Genomic DNA, 21,468 nt, shown 5'->3' on the forward strand with positions numbered 1-21,468 from the left:
AAAAAAAAAAAAAGTGTTAGGACTAATAACTAATATAGAACCCTATTAAATTATATAGAACTTTGTAAAGAATAATCAACAAGCAGAGATGAGTTTATCTGTCAGCAGTTACTCTCTTGAGTAACCAGTCCCGTGTTGCAGGCCTTTAAAAAAATATATAAATAAATCCCCAGTACTGGATGATCAAAAAAATGTTTTACAGGTGTAACCACATTCATATTTGTATTTCATCTGTGTGTTTAGCTGTTTGGAATTTAGCTTTAGAAATATGGATTTTTTAATACTGTTTATCACATCCTCCTATCCAAAGTTATTTGAGGTTTATCACCGGTTTATAATTCTTACATTATCACAGCTGACACTTTGTGAGTTAGTTAAAAGATGCTCATTTCACTTATTTCCCTATGAATTGTTTATCTATTCCTTTTGAATTTTTCTGCAAGCTTATGTTTTCAGTGACACAATTGTTTTACACCTAAATGAAGTATTTATAATAAGCTTTATTTACATAAAAACATTGATTTATAGTTTTAATTATAATATTATATATGCAAGTAGGCAGACAATATTACCATAAACAATAATTTACTTAAAGACTTTAACTACCATCTTAATGGCTGTTAGCTACCTCCTGGAGCTCTCCATCTGGCCAAAATATATAAACTTAATTATTATAGTAAAAAAAAAAAAAACTGAAATCTGGAGTAAAGGGCTTGACACATGAGGTCACATTCAAGATTTACTATTTAATTGTATACATATTTTTTTTGCAGGGTATGTCCTGTTTTGCCAATTCCAGGCCTGAATATTCTAGAATGTTAGGTCCTTTAATAAAAAAAAAAAAAAAAAAAAAACTAGGCCGTGAATGACCATAGATGTCCTAATTATATTTTTTTAGACTTCTTTTTCTGTATATTTCTCATTCTTTAGTACAGAAAGAGAAAATAGTTTCTCACCCAAGCAGGTCGATATCGGACGAGAATCTTGCGTGTATACAGCGCTCATCGTCCATCATCCAAACGACCGTCCTGGCGGATCCACGGACGATGGACGACAAATGATCTTAATGAAAGTGAAGGGGGAGAGAGCCCAGCGGGATGCCGCTCCGTCTTTCTCCCCCTCCCCTCTCTATAGAACTTAACGGTGCTGTATTTACAGCACTCGTTCATGCATCATGCAGTCATTAGTCATTGGAAAACGATCATGAAAGATACTTTTCAACGACAATTATTGCACATGTGTACATAGCCTAAGGCACTTGGTGCCTTCGTCCATTTTCAAAACGTCTGAATAGGTTGGATGTGCAATAGATGACCAACAATTCCAGTTTGGTGCTCTACTGCTGGCTTTGGTCACAGAGTCCTAAGATAACCAAACTTCTTGCCCATCCTTGCTGAGAACCAGAGGCATATTGGTGATTTCCTATCTCAACTACTGAAGTATTAAGGCTGTATTGGTTTGATCTTACAAGTTATGTTGCACATTATCTGCGGGGCTTTGGATTGCTGGTGTTCTCCAGAAGTCCTTTTTGTTCCCAACCCCAATTTCTGAAGTATGATCCTGAATACCATATTGGTAAAGCTCTTAACTGGCTAATATATATATATTTGTGTGTGTGTGTATATATATATATATATATATATATATATATATATACACACACATACATATATATATATATATATATATATATATGTATATATCAGTATCCCGAAAGAATCATTTTCCTATCTTAATTATGGATTCCTTTTATTTGTCATTGGTAGTCTTAGGTTCTATCTTTCTACTTATTTGCTAAAGACTAAAGCTATATCCTAAAAGGGTAGACTAGTATGATGATTTTGTATTTAAAGAAAAATTCACTGTTCTCATGCTTAAATTGTCATAATGTTTGTATAACTGTATTATTTTTACAGATTGAATTCTTTTTGGGACTTGTTACGGACCTCCTGTGTATAGCACAACGCAATTATAACATGGAAGAGGAAGAACACGCAATCAACAGACAAACTGCTTTATACAGCTTGATGCTCCTTTGTAAATGTTTTGGTTCTCAGAGGCAGCAGGTGTTTGTGCCTGTTATTAGTGTGGCTGTAGATATCACTGCCGAGAGGCCTAAAGAAAAGAACATATTAGGTAGTGCCTTGCTGTGTATTGCAGAAATTACCAGTACGGTCAAGGCTCTGGCCATTCCTCAGCTTCCCAGGTATGCAATGTACAATACAATGTAAAGTTTAAAGGTGGATAACTTTCTTCCCCTTCTGTTATTTATTCGCATTTGAATTCTCTGTACACAGCTAGATCTATAAATTATGAAAACTAGTGGCTTATACTGCCCCTATAGGGCAGTGGCACTAGGTCAGTAAATTAAAGCTAGAAAGTAAAACATTAGGGGGGGCTCCAACTTGTGGCCAAATCCCAGAATTATCAGAAAGAAAAGGCATAAAAAAGACAAATGTCATTCAGAGAACTTTTTGAATAAACAGAGAAAATTTTAAGATTAAAGAAAAAAATTTATCAAAGAAAAAAATGCATCCTTTTCAATTGTGTGGTTTTGCTCACTAGATAAAGCTACCCACTAGTGCTTTTATTTGCACCTCTTCTACTGCAAGCAGCCCTACACATTCCTGGGTTTTTATTACTTGCAGATTACCTGTATCCTTTGATGAACTTAGAGAAAATCATTTTAAATAAAACTATATTTTTATATAACAAATTTAAAAAAACCTAAAAAAGGTATTTAACTAAGTGTTGTCCTAATGTGCTTGCTGCATTAGTTATCCAACATGGGATGTCATGTTTATGCAAACTATATAAAGCCTAGCTATAGCTGAAATGATATTTTATTTTTGTATAGATCAATTCATAAAATTTCTTTAGGTGTCACTATATTAAATGCCACATCTCGTTCAGTAAATGTCAAGAATTTGTATGGTTTTTTATTTGTGTGGCACTTTAATTTGGCATAAATAGTACAAAAAAAATTATATTTTTATTTTAAAAACATAAATTTTATTAATAACAGATTTTTACATTAAAATGATTTTAGTTGTTGCATGATACGTGGTATGTAAAATACAGAAATAATTTTCAGCATAAGAGTACGTTGCCTTAGTATAGCATAAACTCTGAATAGGGTAAAGATTTAGCCACATACAATTTAGATAAGTTCTCTATGCTGGTTTGTTCAAATTTACAGTTAACTTTCAATGTATTTCACAGATAGTCTGCTTCTTCAGGAATGTTAGAGAAAGGTACTACAAGCAACAACATGACTATGATTAATATGATCAATTTACTTTAAAACATAAAGAAATATACAAACAAATCAGAACACTCACAATCTTTACTGTAAATTTTATAAATCCAGGTCATAAATCTTGCTGAGCAGCAACAACCAGTTATTTATATATTAATGTATACATTATGTATTTAAATTTGTTAATACCTTTATTAAGCCTAATTTGGTTTCCTTGTTTGCAGACTGATGACAGCTCTTCTATCAACATTAAAACAAAACAAAGAACTACTTGCAAGTGAAGTTTACCTCCTTAGTACGCTGACCGCTTTGCAAAAGGTTATAGAGACCTTGCCACATTTTATCAGCCCCTACTTATATGAGACATTGTTGCAGGTAACTTATGTCATTAGTTGACTTTGAATTCTAAAATGCTTTTACCTGTCCTGAAAGTTCGGTATAACTTGTTGAAGTTGTTGACTGTGTTCATTCTTGACAACATTTATAATGGAATGGAATTCAGCCTTCAGTTGGAGGTTCATTTTTGGTAAATGTGCAGATTTGTTCCTCTGTGAACTACTAAACAAATAGATTTTGTAAGCAGACAGTAGGGGGTAAAACAAAACCTACTACCGGTTATCCATAGGGTAATGTTGTGTCCTCTGCTATCAGACACTGTACCTTTTTCACCCACCTAATTTCAAAAGGTACATTCATTTTAAAGAAATGCAAAATTTTTTTATTGTGGTTCCTCACAATAATGTGTCATATTGTTCCTACTGCAACACATTGTAAGTCTACTTGCATTTTTAATGAGACCTAATGCAGACACTGCAGCTTTCCTCATTAAAACAAGAAAAGTTCTCCAGTTGATTATATGAACCTTTAATCATAGAAAGCTGATTTTGCAAAATGTATTTAGAGTTTAAATAGAAAATAATGGTGGAATGAGATGGAAAAAAATAATTTTAGAAAAACAAAGGCCTTATAGGCATGTTGTGATGGAGATTTTGAAATCTGATATTTACATCAGCTGTTGAGGACAATGATCAACAAAGATCAACAGTTTCATGTTGTCATTGTACCCTGTCAAATGTGTTTTAATTTATCTGTTGAAAGCTGTATTCAAGACTGAGATGGGAAATAGGCGGTACGGGTAATGTTAAGGACCCTGGTGGTATCATCTCTTGCTTCCCAAGAAGGGACAAAATCCTACCTGATCAGTGTATATAAGTTTCAGTAAGACAAAATAACTTATTCAGTCAATTTTTGTATTTTTTTTTTAAAATGCATTATGGTAGCTGCCACCATGAAAGGGGATTTTTGTGTTCCTCTGGTATTATGTAAATGTAAGCTCTGAAAGAGTCTATAGGAAGAGAATGGTTTTTCACAGTGGAGTTTTTACAACTAGAGTTAGCAGTGGGAGGAAGTGAGAATACAGCCATGGTTACAAATATTTGCACCTTTGCAACTGTGTCAGAAAATGCACCAGTTCTCAGAGTAAATTTTTGCAATTACAAATGCTTTGGTATTGTCTAGTTTAGTTCTTTTGTTGACACTGGAAGAACGCAAAAAAGCAGACATTCCACACAAAATGTCAAAAATGGCCTGGACAAAACTATTGACACCCTTAACACTTGGTAGCACACCCTTTCAATGAAATAACTGATCTTAATCACTTTCTGCAACAATCGATGAGTCTTTTACTTCTCTCTAATGAAACTTTGGACCACTCCTGGTCTCTCAGGCACTGTAGCCAATCTCTCTGGACATAGATGAAAGAGAAAAATTGATGATATGTTACAATGAAGAATTGTTTGAATGGTGGATAAAGAACCTCGATCAACTTCTAAACAAATTCAAGCTGACCTGCAGGCACAGGGTTCAACACTTTCAGCTATCTATTGCCATCTGAATAAAAAGAGAAGCAATGGCAGGAGACCTAGGACCCCCTTGCTGACACATACGCATAAACAAGCCAGATTGGAGTTGGCTAAAACTCACACGTGGAAGCCACAATATTTCTAGGAGAATGTCCTCTGGGACATGATGAAACAAAAATACAACTTTTCGGTAACACATTCAGCTGTTTACAGGAAACAAAAAGAAGCATTCTTTGCTACTTCAGGAACTAGTAGTCTTGACTGTTTGCATGGTATTATAAAATATGAAGTCCACTAAAGAATTCTGGGGAACAGTGTAGGGCCCAGTGTCAAAAGCTATGGGTCTTACAGCAGAACAAACGCATACTTCAAAAAGCACCCAGAAATGGTATGGTAAGACAAAGCACTGGAGACTTCTGAAGTGGCCAGCAGTGAGTCCAGATCTATATCCCATAAAGCACCTGTGGAGACATCTAAAAACAGCAGTTGGGAGAAACCACCAAATCCGGGAGACTTGTAGCAGCTGGCTTAGGAAGAGAGGTCCAAATTTCCAGTAAAGAGATCAGTGTTCCCCCCTGAAATTTTTTTCAGCCAGGTGGTAAATAAATAAAAAAAAAAGTGTGGGGCAAGACACAGCAAATTTAGTGCCCCCCCCAAATACTTTTTTCCAATGTATTCCTGTTCAGTAGTAGTGTAGTAATCTGATTAATGTGGTGTAACAAGTTAGGCTTAGTTCACATTCGCTGTTAAAAACTGGGACATTTACACCTCCTGAGTGACTACTTGGAAACTGCTATGCACCTTGGGATTGGTAACAGGTGGTGGCTGCTGGGCTTTTTCAGGCCTAGCAGTTTTTCGACCAGCAGTGGTTCCTGACTAGGTAAGTTAAGGGTAAACACAGCAAATGCAACCTTACTGCCTGTGTGAATTCAGCCTGTCTTAAGATGTGGGCTTCCTATGGTATATCTAGATAACACAAAACTTTTGTGAAAAAAAAAATTCACTTGATCTGTCCACAAAAGCGAGTCCCACGCTTGGCAGATTCCCTATTCTTTCTGATGCTCACTGATGCTTAATGGAACATTAAGTGCTGATCTCATTGGGCATGCGTGAGATTGAGCATTTTGTTTTAAATTATAGGAAAGCCCCTGATGATACATTCCCAATGTCTGACATGCACAGATAGAGCAGCCCACATCCACCTGGGATATGTGACACAAATATTCCAGGAGGCTACAGTCTTTACCACTATGGCAGTAAAGACGGGACGGGAGGGGTCCTCCACCCAAAAATTAAAAAAAAACTAACACAACCTTTTTTTTTTATAAAAAAATATCTTCTAAAAAAAGGGAAAGTCACCCTTTATACAATTTTAAAATGTGGTGTTGCTTTAAGAGCATTATGCATGTAATAGCAGATGGGGGCAGGACATTCAGTGTCTTCCCCCCACCACCACCATCACTGCACATATTTTGGGTAAAAAAAAAAACTGCCTGTGAAATGTATCCACCCGCAGTGTGATAGCTGTGTGTGTGTGTAAAGTCTGCTTGTCATATTCTGCAGCCTAACAAATCACCATGTTCAAACTTTCAGATCTCCTAAATTCTTGGTTGTAATTAATTTTTAGGGTATACAGGGTACTCTTATAGCTACTAATAACCAAAACTTCTTAAACCTCCTGGGCGGTTCATTTCTGTCCAGATTTGTGTCTAAAAGCAGTACATTGTTTTTTATGAAAATTTATTTTACAGTATAATATAATAGTATGAGTATAATAAAGTTTGAAACACAAAATCATGTCAAAATAATAAATTAAATTAAAAAAAATATATATAGATACATTTTTAAATATTAAAAATAAATACTTTTACTATTATACTGTAAAATAAATGTTCAAGAAAGACTATGTACTACTTTTACACATATAAATCAACTGTATTGCATTCAATGTGGTTATTTTGTATTGAATGCAATACAAATAGATTTGAAATTCCTGCCATGCCCTGAACGGAACGTCCGCACGTAGCGAAGTCTCCAGGAACTCCCGGTGACTCATCAGATGCAGAGGATGCCGGCCAGAGGAAGCGAGAGGACGAGGATCACAGAAAAGGACGCTGGCGGATCAGGTAAGTCTCTATCATTGTTTTAGCTACCCCCAGTGTGACTCGGGGTTACTGCTTTCAGCATCTATTTTCTACCCCGAGTAACACTCGGGGTTACCACTCAGGTGGGGTAAAGAATTTCAATCACAAGTTTAAAAACCTATGGAAATTAAACGTTTCGGTTTCAAAAGAAAGTGCATCCAGGAGCCCAAAATTGAAAATGCAAATTAGGGCCCCTCACATAGCAAAGAGCATTGGGTGGGGCCCCTAAATTTATAGCTACCTTTCACAAAACTTATAACTGTAATACTATGCTACCCTTTCTGCTTTTGTTCTTTGAACACCAATTTATCTGGAATGTGAAGGTGTAGGAAACTTAAGATTTAGATGCAACTGGGGGACACATGTATAATCCCATCTCCCTCCCCCCCCCCCAAATGTAATTAGCATGGCATCATTAGAACATAAAAAACCTCTGCCTATCAAACTGTCCACTTTCCTACCTTGAACCCTAATTTCTCTAGAACAGAGTGGTGCAGGTAAAGAAAAATATAGGTGCAAGTTGGGATCAGGATTGCCTATTATTGGAAACAGGAAACTGGTCAGGGTTGGACCAGTAGTAGGGTGTTGTTTAATCTCACCCATTGCATATTAGATAGCCTCGACAAAATACTAATTGGATATATACTAAATGATTGTTCCAAAGCTAGCCATGGCTTATTTTCTCTATACCGACCCCAAGCCACAACTTTTGTCAATAAGGAAGTTACATAGTAGAAATTTGTGATCCCCAACCACCCTGCTTCCCTAGGTAAGAAAAGTAAAATCTTTCAAATCCATGGCTTCTGTCTTCCACAGATAATAAAAATCAGTGTATCTGGTGGAAAAAAAATACAGCAATCTCTAGAAGTAATGCTTGAAATAAAAACACGAATCTTGGCAAAACATTTATTTTTTAAAATAACCTTCCAAACTAAGGAAAACTGCCTTTTCCCTGTTTCTGTAAGCTCAATTTAGCTACTAGTGGCCAAAAATGTAATTGAAAAATCTGCATTATATTACTTGGGATATACATACCAAGATATTTGATCCCCTTCTCAGCCCACCTAAAGAAAAATGATTGAACTAAATTGGTATATGATACCGAGTCGAGAGAGATTTATTGCTTCCGAATTAGAATAATTATTTTTTTATAGTTTGAAAGTGTACCATATATTCTTAATTCCTTAACAATCTTACATATTGTTGGACCCGATTAGCTTTATTAAGTCTAATACTACTTAAAGCTTACCTAAACTCAGAATTTTCACTTTTCATAAAAGGGTGGACAAGCCTTTTAAGTAAGGTAAAAATTCAGTTCAAGTGCTACCCCAGGTTTTTTCCCATCTACGTCACCCGATCGCGTACCTAGGTCAGGTTACGTATGAAGTAGAACCCGGAAGAAGAGAAGAAAATGGCGGCGCCCGGAGTGCCGGTCCGAAGAGGGGTGCCGGGACAACGTGGGACCTGTCGGAGGAGACCTCCGGATGGATCGACTGCCCTGCAGGATTGAAGGTAAGTGTAGTTTTTTTTGGTTTTCGAGGACTTTTGAGTTTAGTTTCTCTTAGGTTCTAGAGACAATATTAATATCAGGAGAGAGAGATATGTATTCCCATTTTAAATTAAAAGGTTTAGACACAAAACCATTTATTTTTACATTAGAAAAGAGGTGACAATACACCGAGGAGATCCATGAAAGCATCCTATTATCTAACCCAATGTGTTTATATGTAATTTTCACGACCAAAGACCAATCCACCCTATCTAATAGTTTTTTTTAGCATCCGTAGAACTTAAGAATGCTGGGTTGTTTCCTACCTTGGCTGCCTGTATACAGTTAATAATCACTGTAAAACCATAATTGTATTCTCTTGCTTTCACATAAGAAGGCAAAAAAACCCACCTGATCCTGGTGGATTAGTTTAAACAAAAAAGGGTTGTAACCAAGTATTTTAATGAATAACTTCAGATCTTGATTTAACAAGGAGGTCGGTCTATAGCTGGCACATACACTTGGTCTTTGTCCTCTTTGGGAATAACTGAAATAATGTGCTCTTAAGGAATCCCTCGAAAAATGTTTACCCCCTGCCAATCCATTCAATGCCTTCATTTAAAACAAAAAAAAAAAAAGGTCCCAGAATATCTACAAAAGGTAATAGTCATCTGGTCCTGGAGCTTTACCGGTCGGCAAACCTTTAATAGCTCTGACTAATTCTTCTATAGTAGGAGATTCCTCTAGTGATTTGCTATCTTGCTCTGGGAGCCTAGGCATTCTTGAATTTTCAAGGTACTTTACAATGTTCTTAGAAAGACTTAGTTCCTTACCTACAATTGGTGCAATATTGTACAGATCGATATATTACTTACTGAATATATTGGCAATTACATCCACCTGATAAATATTCTGCCTCCTCTGATCCACTAAATATGTAATAAATGTACTCTTTGTCCCCAAAGGGCTCTAGCCAACATTCTACTTACTTTATTGCCATGTTCATATTATGGCCTTTTACATCTAATTTAGCTTTTACCCTTGCCATATGGAGGTAAGATAGGGACAGTAATTCCATCTCAATTGTATTATCCAATGTCCCTTTGTTCCCATTTCTAACTTCTGGATTCGTGATACAATTTTTAAAATCGTTTCTGTCCTAGCTTTTTTTTAATCTGGGACAGTGTTTATTTAATAATCCCTGTATTACTGCCTTATAGGCCTCCCACACTATCAGAGGGTTACTTCCAGGAATAGCATTTGTTAAAATAACTCTGCAATTTATTTTTTAAATCTGCTTTCACTACTTTCTTTTATTAAAAAATAATTTAATCAAGTTTCAATTCCATAATCTCAGTTTTAAATATCCCTACGATTCAATTAATGTGACTGGTGCATGATCTGAAATAATTATCTTACCCATAGCACACTTTTTCATCCTTATATCACGCTGATATATATCAAGCAGTATCCAAAAGTGATCTATAGCTTTATAAGGCTGGGTTTAAAAACGCATGTTCCTACCAAGTTTATATATATAGTATATATATGTGATTTTATGCACTTTTACAAGAGGTTTAAAGCTTGCCTTTAAAACACTAAAAAAAACTCCTATCGCCTATGACACGTTTTATCGCGATTTTACATAAGCATTTATAAAAGTTTACTTTTAACCCTTTTCGGGAATGAGTATAGGGTCACAAAATTCCCTGAGTTAAAAATGTGTAAAAAAAAAACGAGAATTTAATGTTAAAGTAATTTAATAAATGTGTCTGTTTTGTGTAATTTTCATGACATGAATGCCCCCGTGGGAATCATTCTTTCATTGTGGGATAACCCGTAAAACAAAATTTCAGATATACAAATCAGCGTTAAACAGTAATCAAACATAACCCCCAGCCCATTACATCATGGGTGGGGTTTGACACTATACATACAGTTAGCTAGTGATTTTTGTTGAACCGGTAATTCTTTTTAACTGGACATGTTTCGCCACTAAGGGCTTCTTCAGGGGTATGTAGCAGCGACTTTTACGGTCTATACAGCAGATATAATACAAAGATACAAAAATATATACAATAATAGTTACAATATTGACCATGTATTGAATTCATATTTATCAATACATTGTTTAGATTTTTAGGTATTTAAAATGGGTTAAAGCCGAAGGTACATAGTAGATTAGGTTGAAAAAAGACAAAAGCCCTTCAAGTTTAACCACTAGGGATATAAACATATCCCAGAAATAAAATTCTATAAGACATAATTGGTCCAGAGGAAGGCAAAAAAAAATCCCCTGGTACAATTTGCTTCAACAGGGGAAAAAAATTCCTTCTTGATTCCATGAGGCAATCGGATGTTTCCTGGATCAACAGTCACTGTTTTTTTTTTTACTTTAATGTCTTAATACCCAGTTATATTCTGTGCTTCTTGAAAAGCATCCAGCTTTTTCTTAAAGCAATCTATAGTAGGTGCTGAAACTACTTCCTGAGGGAGCCGATTCCACATTTTCACATACCTTACAGTGAAGAATCTCTTCCTTATACGGAGCCTACACTTATTTTACTCCAGATGTAAAGAGTGCCCTCTTGTTCTTTGTAATGATCTCAAAGTGAATAAGTGGGAAGAGATTTCTTTATATGGACCATTTATATATTTATACAGGGTGATCGTATCCCCCTAAACGTCTCTTCTCAAGGGAGAATAGATTCATTTCAGCTAATCTCTTCTCATAGCTGAGCTCCTCCATTCCTTTTATTAATTTAGTTGCCCTTCTCTGCACTCTCTCCAATTCAACAATGTCCTTTTTGTGAACTGGTGCCCAAAACTAGACTGCATATTCCAGATGTTGTCTGACCAATGCTTTGTACAGGGGCAGGATTGTCTCCATCTCTGCAGTCTTTTCCTCTTTTAATACAGGAAAGTACTTTGCTAGCTTTAGATATTTCAGCTTGGCATTGCATGCTGTTATTAAGTCTATGATCTACCAGAACCCCCAGATCCTTTTCGATTTCTGACTACCCCAAATGCATTCCCCCTAGACAGTCTGAAGCATGCATGTTGTTGGCACCCAAGTACATAATTTTACATTTATCTATATTAAATGTCATTTGCCACTTGGCTGCCCAATCCAACAGTACATCCAAGTCTACTTGTAGATTATAGACATCCTGTATGGACATAATTCCATTACATAGTTTGGTGTCATCCGCAAACACAGAAATGGTACTTTTAATTCCAAAATCTCATTTTTAAAGATGATAAACAGAAAGGGTTCCAACACTGTACCCTGGGGTACACCACTAATAACCTTAGACCATTCAGAGTATGAATCATTATTTACAACTCTCTGGATGCAATCTTTAAGCCAGTTCTCTATCCATTTACAGATTGGATTGCAGATAAACCTATTGACCCTAACTTACAAATTAACCGTCTGTGGGGTACAGTGTCCAATTCTTTAGCAAAGTCCAAGTACGCTATATCAACTGCTTTTTCACTGTCTACCTGTTTACTTCCTCATGAAAAGAGAGTAAATTTGTTTGACAACTTCTGTCTTTCTTGAAGCCATGCTGACTATCACTTATATAATTTTCTAGCAGAAACTCCTCTATGTGGTTCTTTATCAAACTCTCTGAGACCTTTCCAACTATGGACGTTAAACTAATGAATCTGTAGTTACCTGGTAATGACTTTGCTCCCTTTTTGAAGATAGGAACCGCATTGGTCTTACTCCAATCCATCGGTACCCTGCCAGTGACTAAAGTCTCTAAAAATGAGGAATAATGGCTTTGAAATAACTGAGCGCAGCTCTTTGAGGTTGCATGGATGTAGTCCATCAGGTCCTGGTGCTTTCTCAACCATTTTTCCCAGCTGTTTCTCAATCATATCAATTCTGAGCCATTGTGACTCACTTAAGTCAGTGACGTTGCTATTATGAATTTGGACTTGAGCTCTGCCATTTTCCTTTGTGAACACAGAGGTAAAAAAAAGTGTTGAGTAAATCTGCTTTGTCTCTATCCCCAGTTACCAGCCCAGCAACATCCTTTAAGTGGCCTACATGCTCAGATCTGATATTTTCGCTATTAATATATTTGAAAAAAAATATGGGGTTTGCCTTTCTTTTGCAATCGGTCTTTCATGTTGAAGTTTTGCACATATTATCTCCTTTTTACATCTTTAGTTATATTCATTATAGTTTTCAAATGAAGGTGATCCTTAATTTTTATATTTTTGGAACGCCATTTTCTTCGAATCGCGTTAAAAAACGTCTATTCCATCTAATCCATCAGTATTGCTAATGCCAAAAAAAAACAGGAGTGGATCCAAAGCAGAGATGACACGTGAATGGAATATTTGTATGTCTTCTGTGTTTTGTACCCACTCCTGCTTTTGGCTACCAAATCATAAGCCAATCCTGATGGGACCATACAGGCCATTACAGCTGCTACAAAGACAGGATTTGTTGTGCGTCTCTTTTTTCCTTCCTTCTGACAGATCAGAAGGGTCAAATAAATAGTGATGTCATCCAGGCTAAAAAGGAAAAATAGTGGCCCAGTCATGGAGTGGGGAGGGTGGGAGAACAAGAACAGCTTGAGAAGTTCACAGAGTGGCACAATGACAAAGTGGTGAGGTGGAAGCAGCATGAGGAGACCACAGAATGGCCCAATGACAGTGTGGAGTTGGCGACAGCATCAGGAGGCTACAGAGTGGCACAATAAAATAGTGTGAAGATGGTGGCAGCATCAGGCAGAGGCCACAGAGGCTTCAGAGTGGCACAGTGACTGAGTGTGGAGGTGGCCACAGAGTGGCACAATGACATAGTGTGGAGGTGGCGGCAGCAGCAGCATCAGGAGACCAGAGTGGCAAGGTGACATAGTGTAGAGATGGCAGTAACAGGAGACCACAAAGTAACCTGGTGACAGAGTGGGGCGGTGGGTGGCAATACCAGTACCCGCTGATGAAGGTGGGTGAAAGAAGGAGCACTTGGCATCTAATGTGTGGCATCAGGCGGGTGGCAGCATCAGAGTAGTAGCTGAGGCAGGTAGCCAGAAGAATTCGGTCACTTTTCTCAAGGTTTGGGTGAGCCGGCATGGATCATCTAATCAGATGCATCAGGCATTGGTGGGTGGAAATCCTGGCAGATCCAAGCCTGATTCATCTTGACAAAGGTCAGTCTCTCCACATTTCGGGTGGACAGGCGAGTTGTTCTTGGGGTAACTATGGCCCCCACCGCACTAAACACCTGCTCTGATGCCACACTACTGGCCAGCTAGGACAGCTTTTCCAGGGCAAACTTAGCCAGTTGCGGCCACAAATCCAGTTTGGCTGCCCAGTAGACAAGCGGATCTTCAATGATGGCTGGCAGGGTGCACTCCAAGTATGCCACCACCTGCTGGTTCAGGTTCTGCTCTTTGTCTAGCTGCTGGTGAGTAGTTTCTTCACTATATGGGTGAAGAAAGCTGCTCAGCAGCGACTCTAGACTCAGGCTGATGGAGCTGGTACTGCTCCTGCCACCACACCCCTTCCCAGCAAGCCTTCGTGAGGATGGACGATGGCGCAGATAGGCAGTGGCCAACTGACTACATAGGATGTCTCTGTAGTAGTTCAGTTTGTCCTCCCTCTCAGTGGGTGTAAAAAAGGCCCCCATTTTGGATCGGTAGCGAGGGTCCAACAAGGTGTGGAGAGCCAGAAGTCATCCCTCTGCCGAATGGTGACAATTCGGCTGTCACTACGCAAGCAAGTGAGCATGCAGCGTACCATTTGTGCAAGTGACTCGGAAGGACTCTTTGCCTCCCTCTCCACTGCATACTGCCAGGGTGTGTCTGGATCCTCTGCCTTTTTTCCTCTTCTCCCTCTGTCCTCCCAATGTCCTCCTCCTCCAGTTCAGCCCCCACAGGGCTCATGTGGCCGTGAGATCTAGGTGCCACGTCTCCAGTCCCCTGAACAGCCAGATTTACCAGTATCTGTTCAAGGACACGAAGCATGAAGCAGTGGAATGACATTGTTCATCCCGTAGTCCTGGCGACTGACAAATACCGTGGCCTCCTCAAAGGGACTGAGCAAACGGCAGGTGTCATGCATGAGCTGCCACTGGCTAACATCAAAGTTACACATGGGAGTACGCCTATCTGCTTGGATCATCAAGAATTCGTTGATGGCCTTTCTCTGTTTGTATATTCGGTCCAACATGGAGGGTGGAATTCCAACGGGTGGAAACGTCGCATATCAGCCTGTGTTGGGGGTAGGCCTTTGTGCCGCTGCAGCTCAAGGAGGGTGTGCTTTGCGGTGTACAAGTGGCTGAAGTGCATGAAAAGTTTCCTGGCCATTTTTATGATGTCTTGCAGATGGGTGGAAGACTTCAGGAACCGCTTGACAACCAGATTGAAGACGTGTGCCATGCAGGGCGCATGGCTCAGCCTTCCTTGACACAGCATCGACACCATGTTCTTCCCGTTGTCGGTCACCATGGTTTCGATTTTGAGTTGTTGCGGAGAAAGCCAGAATTCGATTTCTTGATGAATCACACGGAGCAGTTCCTCCCCAGTGTGACTCTGTTCGCCCAGGCAAACCAGGTGCAGAACAGCGTGACACCGCCGTGCCCTGCACATGTGGTATGCTGGAGGGCACTGTGAATTGTCCCTGCAGTGGAGGCTGAGGACACGGTGGAGGATGGGAAGGCAGAGGCGGAAGTTGTCGCAGGACCAGTGGCCTGAGAACGTGGAGGCGGAAGCGGTGTCTCCTGGCCAAATTGGTGGTGTGGCTGTGCAGGAACCACATTCACCCAGTGGGCCGTAAAGGACATGTATTGTCCCTGACCGTAGTTACAGCTCCACACGGCGCTGCCGTGCACTTTGGAAGACACCGACGGGCTCAAGGACTGGCCCACCTTCTGTTCTACACATTTGTGCAGGGCTGGTACTGCCTTTTTCACAAAAAAAATGACTGCTTGGGACACAAGCCATCAGTTCTCTGTAAGGTGCAGAGTCCACCACTTGGAAAGAGAGGGACTGCTGCACCAGCAACTTGGACAGGAGCACATTCAGCTTCTGCGCCGTTAGATGAGTGCATGCATACTGTTGTCTCTTGGCAATCGCTTTGGCCACCGTTCTCTCAGGCCACTTGGTGACGCTGCTTATGTTGACGCAGGGCCATGGTGCCAACATTGGCACCCTGGCCACGCTTCACCTTCTAACCACATATTCTACATATGGCCATGTTAACCTCCTTTGACGACTTAACAAAAAACTGCCACACCGCCGAATAGGAGATTTTTCCCCAACACTCTGCACTGACTGACTGCTACCGCCGCTGCCTCCGTGAACCCCTGCACCACTACTTCCTAGGTAGGCTTCTGGGAAGCAGGCGGTCTACCCCGGGCACATTTGGCTCCCGACCTCCCACTGCTGCCACCCTGCTGACTCCCAGCCATGCTACCACCTTGCTGGCTCAGCCGCTGCCTCACGGGCAAGCTGCCACCCTCTTCTCCTGATGATGATGAAGCCCCTTCTTCACCCGGCTCCCAAGTGCGATCGGCTTCATCATCATCAAGTAGTGTCTGCAAGTCACTGATGTCCTCCTTAACGGTCTCTGGGTCAGGCGCCTGACTGCTCGCAACACCACCTCCCGCGCCACTACTTGCCCGCCTAGCGGAGGAAGTGGGCGGATGTCTCCTCCAGATCTTGGCTGGGCAGTAGCTGCTGACTGTCCGCTACTAGCTCGTCCTTGCTGTATAGTGGAGCTGAGCCCACAGCCTACAATACTTCTGTGGCTGAGGGAACAGCAAAGGATAGAGGCAGGTTGAGCACAGGTGAGGGCACAGGGCCTGCTCCCAGGCCGTGCCAACTAAGGGTTGTGTCTGACGAACCCACCGACTGTTGGCTGGGGGTGTCTGATGTCACTTGGGATAAAGTGGATGACCGAGTTAACCAATCAAGAACCTCTGGGTTGCTGGTCAAGACACGACCGCTAGATGACATCGGGAGCTCAGGCCTCTCGCTGCGACTCCTGCTGACACGCCCCCTTACTGTGCTGCGACCACTGCCTGCGCCAGAAACATTTAGGCCTCTGCATGGCCTGGCACTTCTCTGTCTGGCATACTTTTAGCTGAACTAAAAAAATTAAATATTCTGACCTTCTGCATTGTGCATCGCATCTTCTAGGAGATGCGAGCAGCAATAGCAAAATCCAGGGGTGGTGCCAGCTGGCATCACCCCCAGAATTTACTATTGCTGCTCGCATCTGCAGTTAGATGTGAAGCACAATGCAGAAGTCCTGCATTGTGCTTCGCATCTCACTGCTGATGCGAGCAGCATCGTGGCTGGGACCCGGGTGGTATTTAAATGCAGACTACTCGGTAATGTGCTATAAAATTTCCCGCCCGGACACACCCCCGATGGACCGGAGTCCTGGCATCACAGCGGACCATCAGATCGCCGCTGGAGCGCGGGGCAAAGGTAAGGGGGGCTTTTTAAAGTTACCCTGAGTGTGACTCAGGGTTACCGCTTTTTGCTAGTGAAATTCACCCCGAGTCACACTCAGGATTACCGCTAGGGGGGTTAATAAAGAAAAAACCTCCTTTTACGAATACCTGACTGAATACTAATTCAATATACACAATGGAAGTAACACCCTTCTTAGAAACATTAAGGTAACTATACAAAGGTTTATGCTGGCAAAAGTCAAATTTATATTTGGCATAGCAGTAAGAATACCAAGTACGTGAGTATACAATAAGAACAATTCAATAGTGGGTACATATGGTTAAAAAAAAAAAGGCTTTCCCCCAGAAACAGAAACATACATATGTCTAAGTTTAGGTACTGAAATCAGTATGGTAATAGTTTCAATCCCGGTTTCGCTGGTAGGCTTCTTCAGGGGATGGATAGAGGCTATTATTGCGACTGTATATTACAGTACAATACATTTTTCAATCATTATACAAAGAATAAATCATAAAAGTAATCATAAATAGATGTTCATCAATCAGCTGTACTATAAAAAGTGACTGTTTTGTGATCAAAGGATTAAGTGTGTATAAGGAAATGAGTATTGGAATAGGTTGATGGATGGTAGTAGTGCTATATTAACAATGATACAAAATGATCATAATTTTAAATATTACTGAAAATGGTTGGAGAGTAGAGGTTAATCAATAAATATTATAGGAATATAAATAAATATAAAGTTGTTGTGTCGCGTAGGCATCATTAGGATGTTAGTAATAAATCATGATAAAAAACAGATAAAATTCAATAAAAAACGTAAATGAGGTATGACGTAAAACTTTTAAGTACCTGTAAGTTGATAACCAATCTCTGTAGGGTTTGCTGGATAGTAGTAATGGTTTGTTTAGGGGTAAAGAAAATTCCTTAGGGCGGCAAAGGCTTCATCAAAAGCTCTAAGGAAAATATGTAAAACTTTTAAGTTTGTAGATAAGATATATATTCCAAAACTGCTAATGGCGTAAAGATTAGTCATAAATAGAATGGTTATGAAAGTGATAAGGTGGAACCATAGTTCCCCAAAAAAGTTTTTATAATTCAATAAAGCAGTGCCATAAACATAAATATTAGTAGTGTGTCATAGTACTAAAATATGAGGAGAAGAACTTACCCCACTGATATTATTGATAAGTGAGTGACACACGTGCTGGAAATGACGTCGGTGCATGTGTAGTAGGGTTATGGGAGGCTAGTTCCTCCCTTACTTAGTAGTACACAGTGATGTTGTTGACACCCACACATAGGTGATGCGTGGGAGGAGATTTCATCCCTCTTCCAAGATGCCCACATCGGTCAGCTATTAGAGGCGCCCAGTGCAAATTAGGGGCGAATCAACAACTTGCAGCGCAGCTGCGGGTTAACGGAGCGGTGATTGCCGGTGAATCACCGCAGGCAATCGTGGCGACTGACACAGGTAATAGGTGTCCCAACTTAGGACTTTAGGTCCCCCGCTAGTCGACCGGGGTGGGCATCAGGGGAGAGAAGGAGGCAGTACTAAGGGGTGGAATACTGATGTTGAATATGACAAGAATAGGAGATTTGAGAAGGATGGGTGGTGTTATGCATAATTGATCCAGGTAGGAAAGGGGGGGGGGGGGAGGAAGGAAGGAAGTAAAGGGAGATGTTACAGAATGAATGTTAGGTGAATATGGATACACGTCTGATGTATGTGGGTATTGTAGGATGTGGTGAATGACACAGGCAAGATTACAGAGTGGTGGTATGATAAAAGGGAGTAAGGAATATATGTTGTGTAGATGGTAAAAATCATACAGTATACTCTGTTACATAATAATTCAATAGTAGTTAACACAACGTACAAAACACAAGTATTAATGATATATACAAGTAAATATACATATAATAAATACATGAAACCAGAATGAGTTAACCTGTTGATACAATATTATGTTCAAAACAAATCATGGGTAAACATATGAGGATTTAAATGCTATTATATAATATATATATATATATATATATTATATATATATATATATATATATATAATACAATGTTGCAGTCATATTATGTTCAGAACACATCATGGGTGAATATATGAGTTCAAATAAAAAACAAGGTGCCTATGAGGGCTAAGTACATGTCATTAGAAAATGTTCACAGAGGTATTAAAGGTTGGTAGAGATGGACTATAATGAGAAAGATGTATGTTTAAAGTAGTGTACTGTAATAGTTAAGGAGAAAAGGTTTGTAACTTAATACATCAATAAGTCCAGATTTGTGAGTTGCTTGAAGATTAAAGATCCATTTAGATTCACAGGGGTCTCATGTTGAAGACCCCTCAACAAAAGAATTGTTGGAACCAGCAATTAAAATCCCAAGTACTGAAGAATTGATCTCAGATATGTCTAGGAGATCGAAATCAATCTTTTACCCTCAGATCTCAAATTATCCTCAGATTAAACTTTTTGTTTATTTAGTAACTCAGGATGTGATTCAAACCTCCTCCCAAAAAAAGATGCAGCATCGAAATTTACTAACGAGCAGATCCAGACTATTGGGTTACTCAAGATAAATGCAGACATTGTCCTTAAACCTTCTAACAAAGGGGGAATCGTTGTTAGTCCTGGATAAACCACCCTACAAATCCATATGCTTGAAATTTCTCAGTAAAGCAGATTGGTACCAACCCGTCAGCATACAACAGGTGGAAACCTACAAGAAAGAGTTCTGCTCACTTCTATGGATGCTTACTCTAACAATATTATCGATAAAAAACCCAAAGATTACCTCTGGATCCAACACCCACTAATACCAATGTTCCATATCCTTCCTAAAATCCATAAAAACCCAACCAACCCGAGTGGCAGACCTATAGTGTCAGGAGTGAATTCTCTTATCACAAAAGCAAGCGAAATAGTGGACTCTTACTTAAGACCTTGGGTAGTAAAGCTACCCTCATACCTAAAAGAAAACCCTCGATATACTCAAACCAATAACCTCAGTGTACCCCAGAACACCATCCTCTAGTGCCTATCATCATTGAAGCTTTTTACAGAAGCATCCCCCACAATAAGTGACTAGAGATCAACGACTACCTCGAGGGAGAAATATATATGTGTGTAAATTTTTTAGTATATTTAGGCTTTGGAGGTTTGGGTTGCAGATAGCGCAGCCTAAATTTAGTGGCTATAGTGCTCTGCTCATAATCTCACCTAACTTCATGGCCCCACTTTCATTATACATTCTGCACACAGTAATTTATGTAAGGCCAAGGTGCTGTTTTTTTTAGAGAATAAGGACAGTTTTGGACCTGCAGTGGGAGATCCTCCCACCCCAGCACTGGTTTTTGAAGAACCAATGTTTGCAGATTTGACATCAAGAAGACGTGATCAGTTCAAGACGGCTCATGCTGCAGGTCTAGGCTGTCTCTGAGGCAGCAGTTCACTGGGGTTAGGAAGAGGTAACCACACCACAGTCTGAACATAGCCTTAATGTCCCAATTTCCTATGGCTAAAATAGCCAGATGCCTGCCTCACTTTCAGTGTATTGATAGACACAGGACTTAAAAGCCTGAGTATAGCTGCTGCTCCTAAAAAGTGTGGATAAATTAAGAGGCAAAGTCCCACCTGTATGCATTTTGTATCCGTAGAGGATAGGACAGGTCTGTCCATCTCCAGGAGGAATAATTTTGGTATTTCTCTAAAAGATTGTAGTGAATTTAGTCAGGTGTGCTTTACAAAGTATCTTCTTGCTTTGCCGAATCTAAACTTAAATTCTAAGGCTAGGTACACACGTGCAATAATTATCATTTGAAATCAACGATCAATGATTATTCACGATTATTTTGGAAGGATCGTATTGTGTACAATTCTGTACATGCTGTAACCATAAGATTGTTCAAATATAATCCACCAATAATGTACACACACTGAATACGATTGTTTGAACGATGCAATTAGTGACATATACAGGAGAAAGTGTATCACAGAACAATTGGTCGTTAATCGTTCGTTTCCAACGACCGTTATTGCACGTGTGTACTTAGCCTAAGGATTCTTTTAACAAGCAGCTGCTAATAGTTTTAGGCTGTGTACACAAAGTTTCCAGTGACAAATGAACAAACAAGCATTGTATTCACATCCCTGTTCTCCTATAGAGAGCAAGCAGCACCCCACTGCTTTCTCCTGAATAGCAACCAGAGACTGGCTGACCTCCCATACCATCAAATTTGGTGTTTCACTGCGAT

At 39.6% G+C, this 21,468-nt stretch overlaps 1 protein-coding gene across 2 annotated transcripts in view; it reads left to right on the forward strand.

Annotated features, from left to right (window-relative positions):
• HEATR1 (HEAT repeat containing 1) overlaps window positions 1–21,468 on the forward strand; it is a 147,183-nt gene that overhangs the window by 97,795 nt on the left and 27,920 nt on the right. For both annotated transcript variants that reach the window (XM_072409179.1, XM_072409180.1), the window contains exons 36-37: window positions 1,917–2,206; window positions 3,484–3,634. In XM_072409179.1, the coding sequence (XP_072265280.1) occupies window positions 1,917–2,206; window positions 3,484–3,634 (441 nt within the window). The remainder of the gene's footprint in view (window positions 1–1,916; window positions 2,207–3,483; window positions 3,635–21,468) is intronic.

The sequence above is a fragment of the Pyxicephalus adspersus genome, chromosome 4, assembly GCF_032062135.1.
Source record: "Pyxicephalus adspersus chromosome 4, UCB_Pads_2.0, whole genome shotgun sequence".
NCBI classification, from domain to species: domain Eukaryota; kingdom Metazoa; phylum Chordata; class Amphibia; order Anura; family Pyxicephalidae; genus Pyxicephalus; species Pyxicephalus adspersus.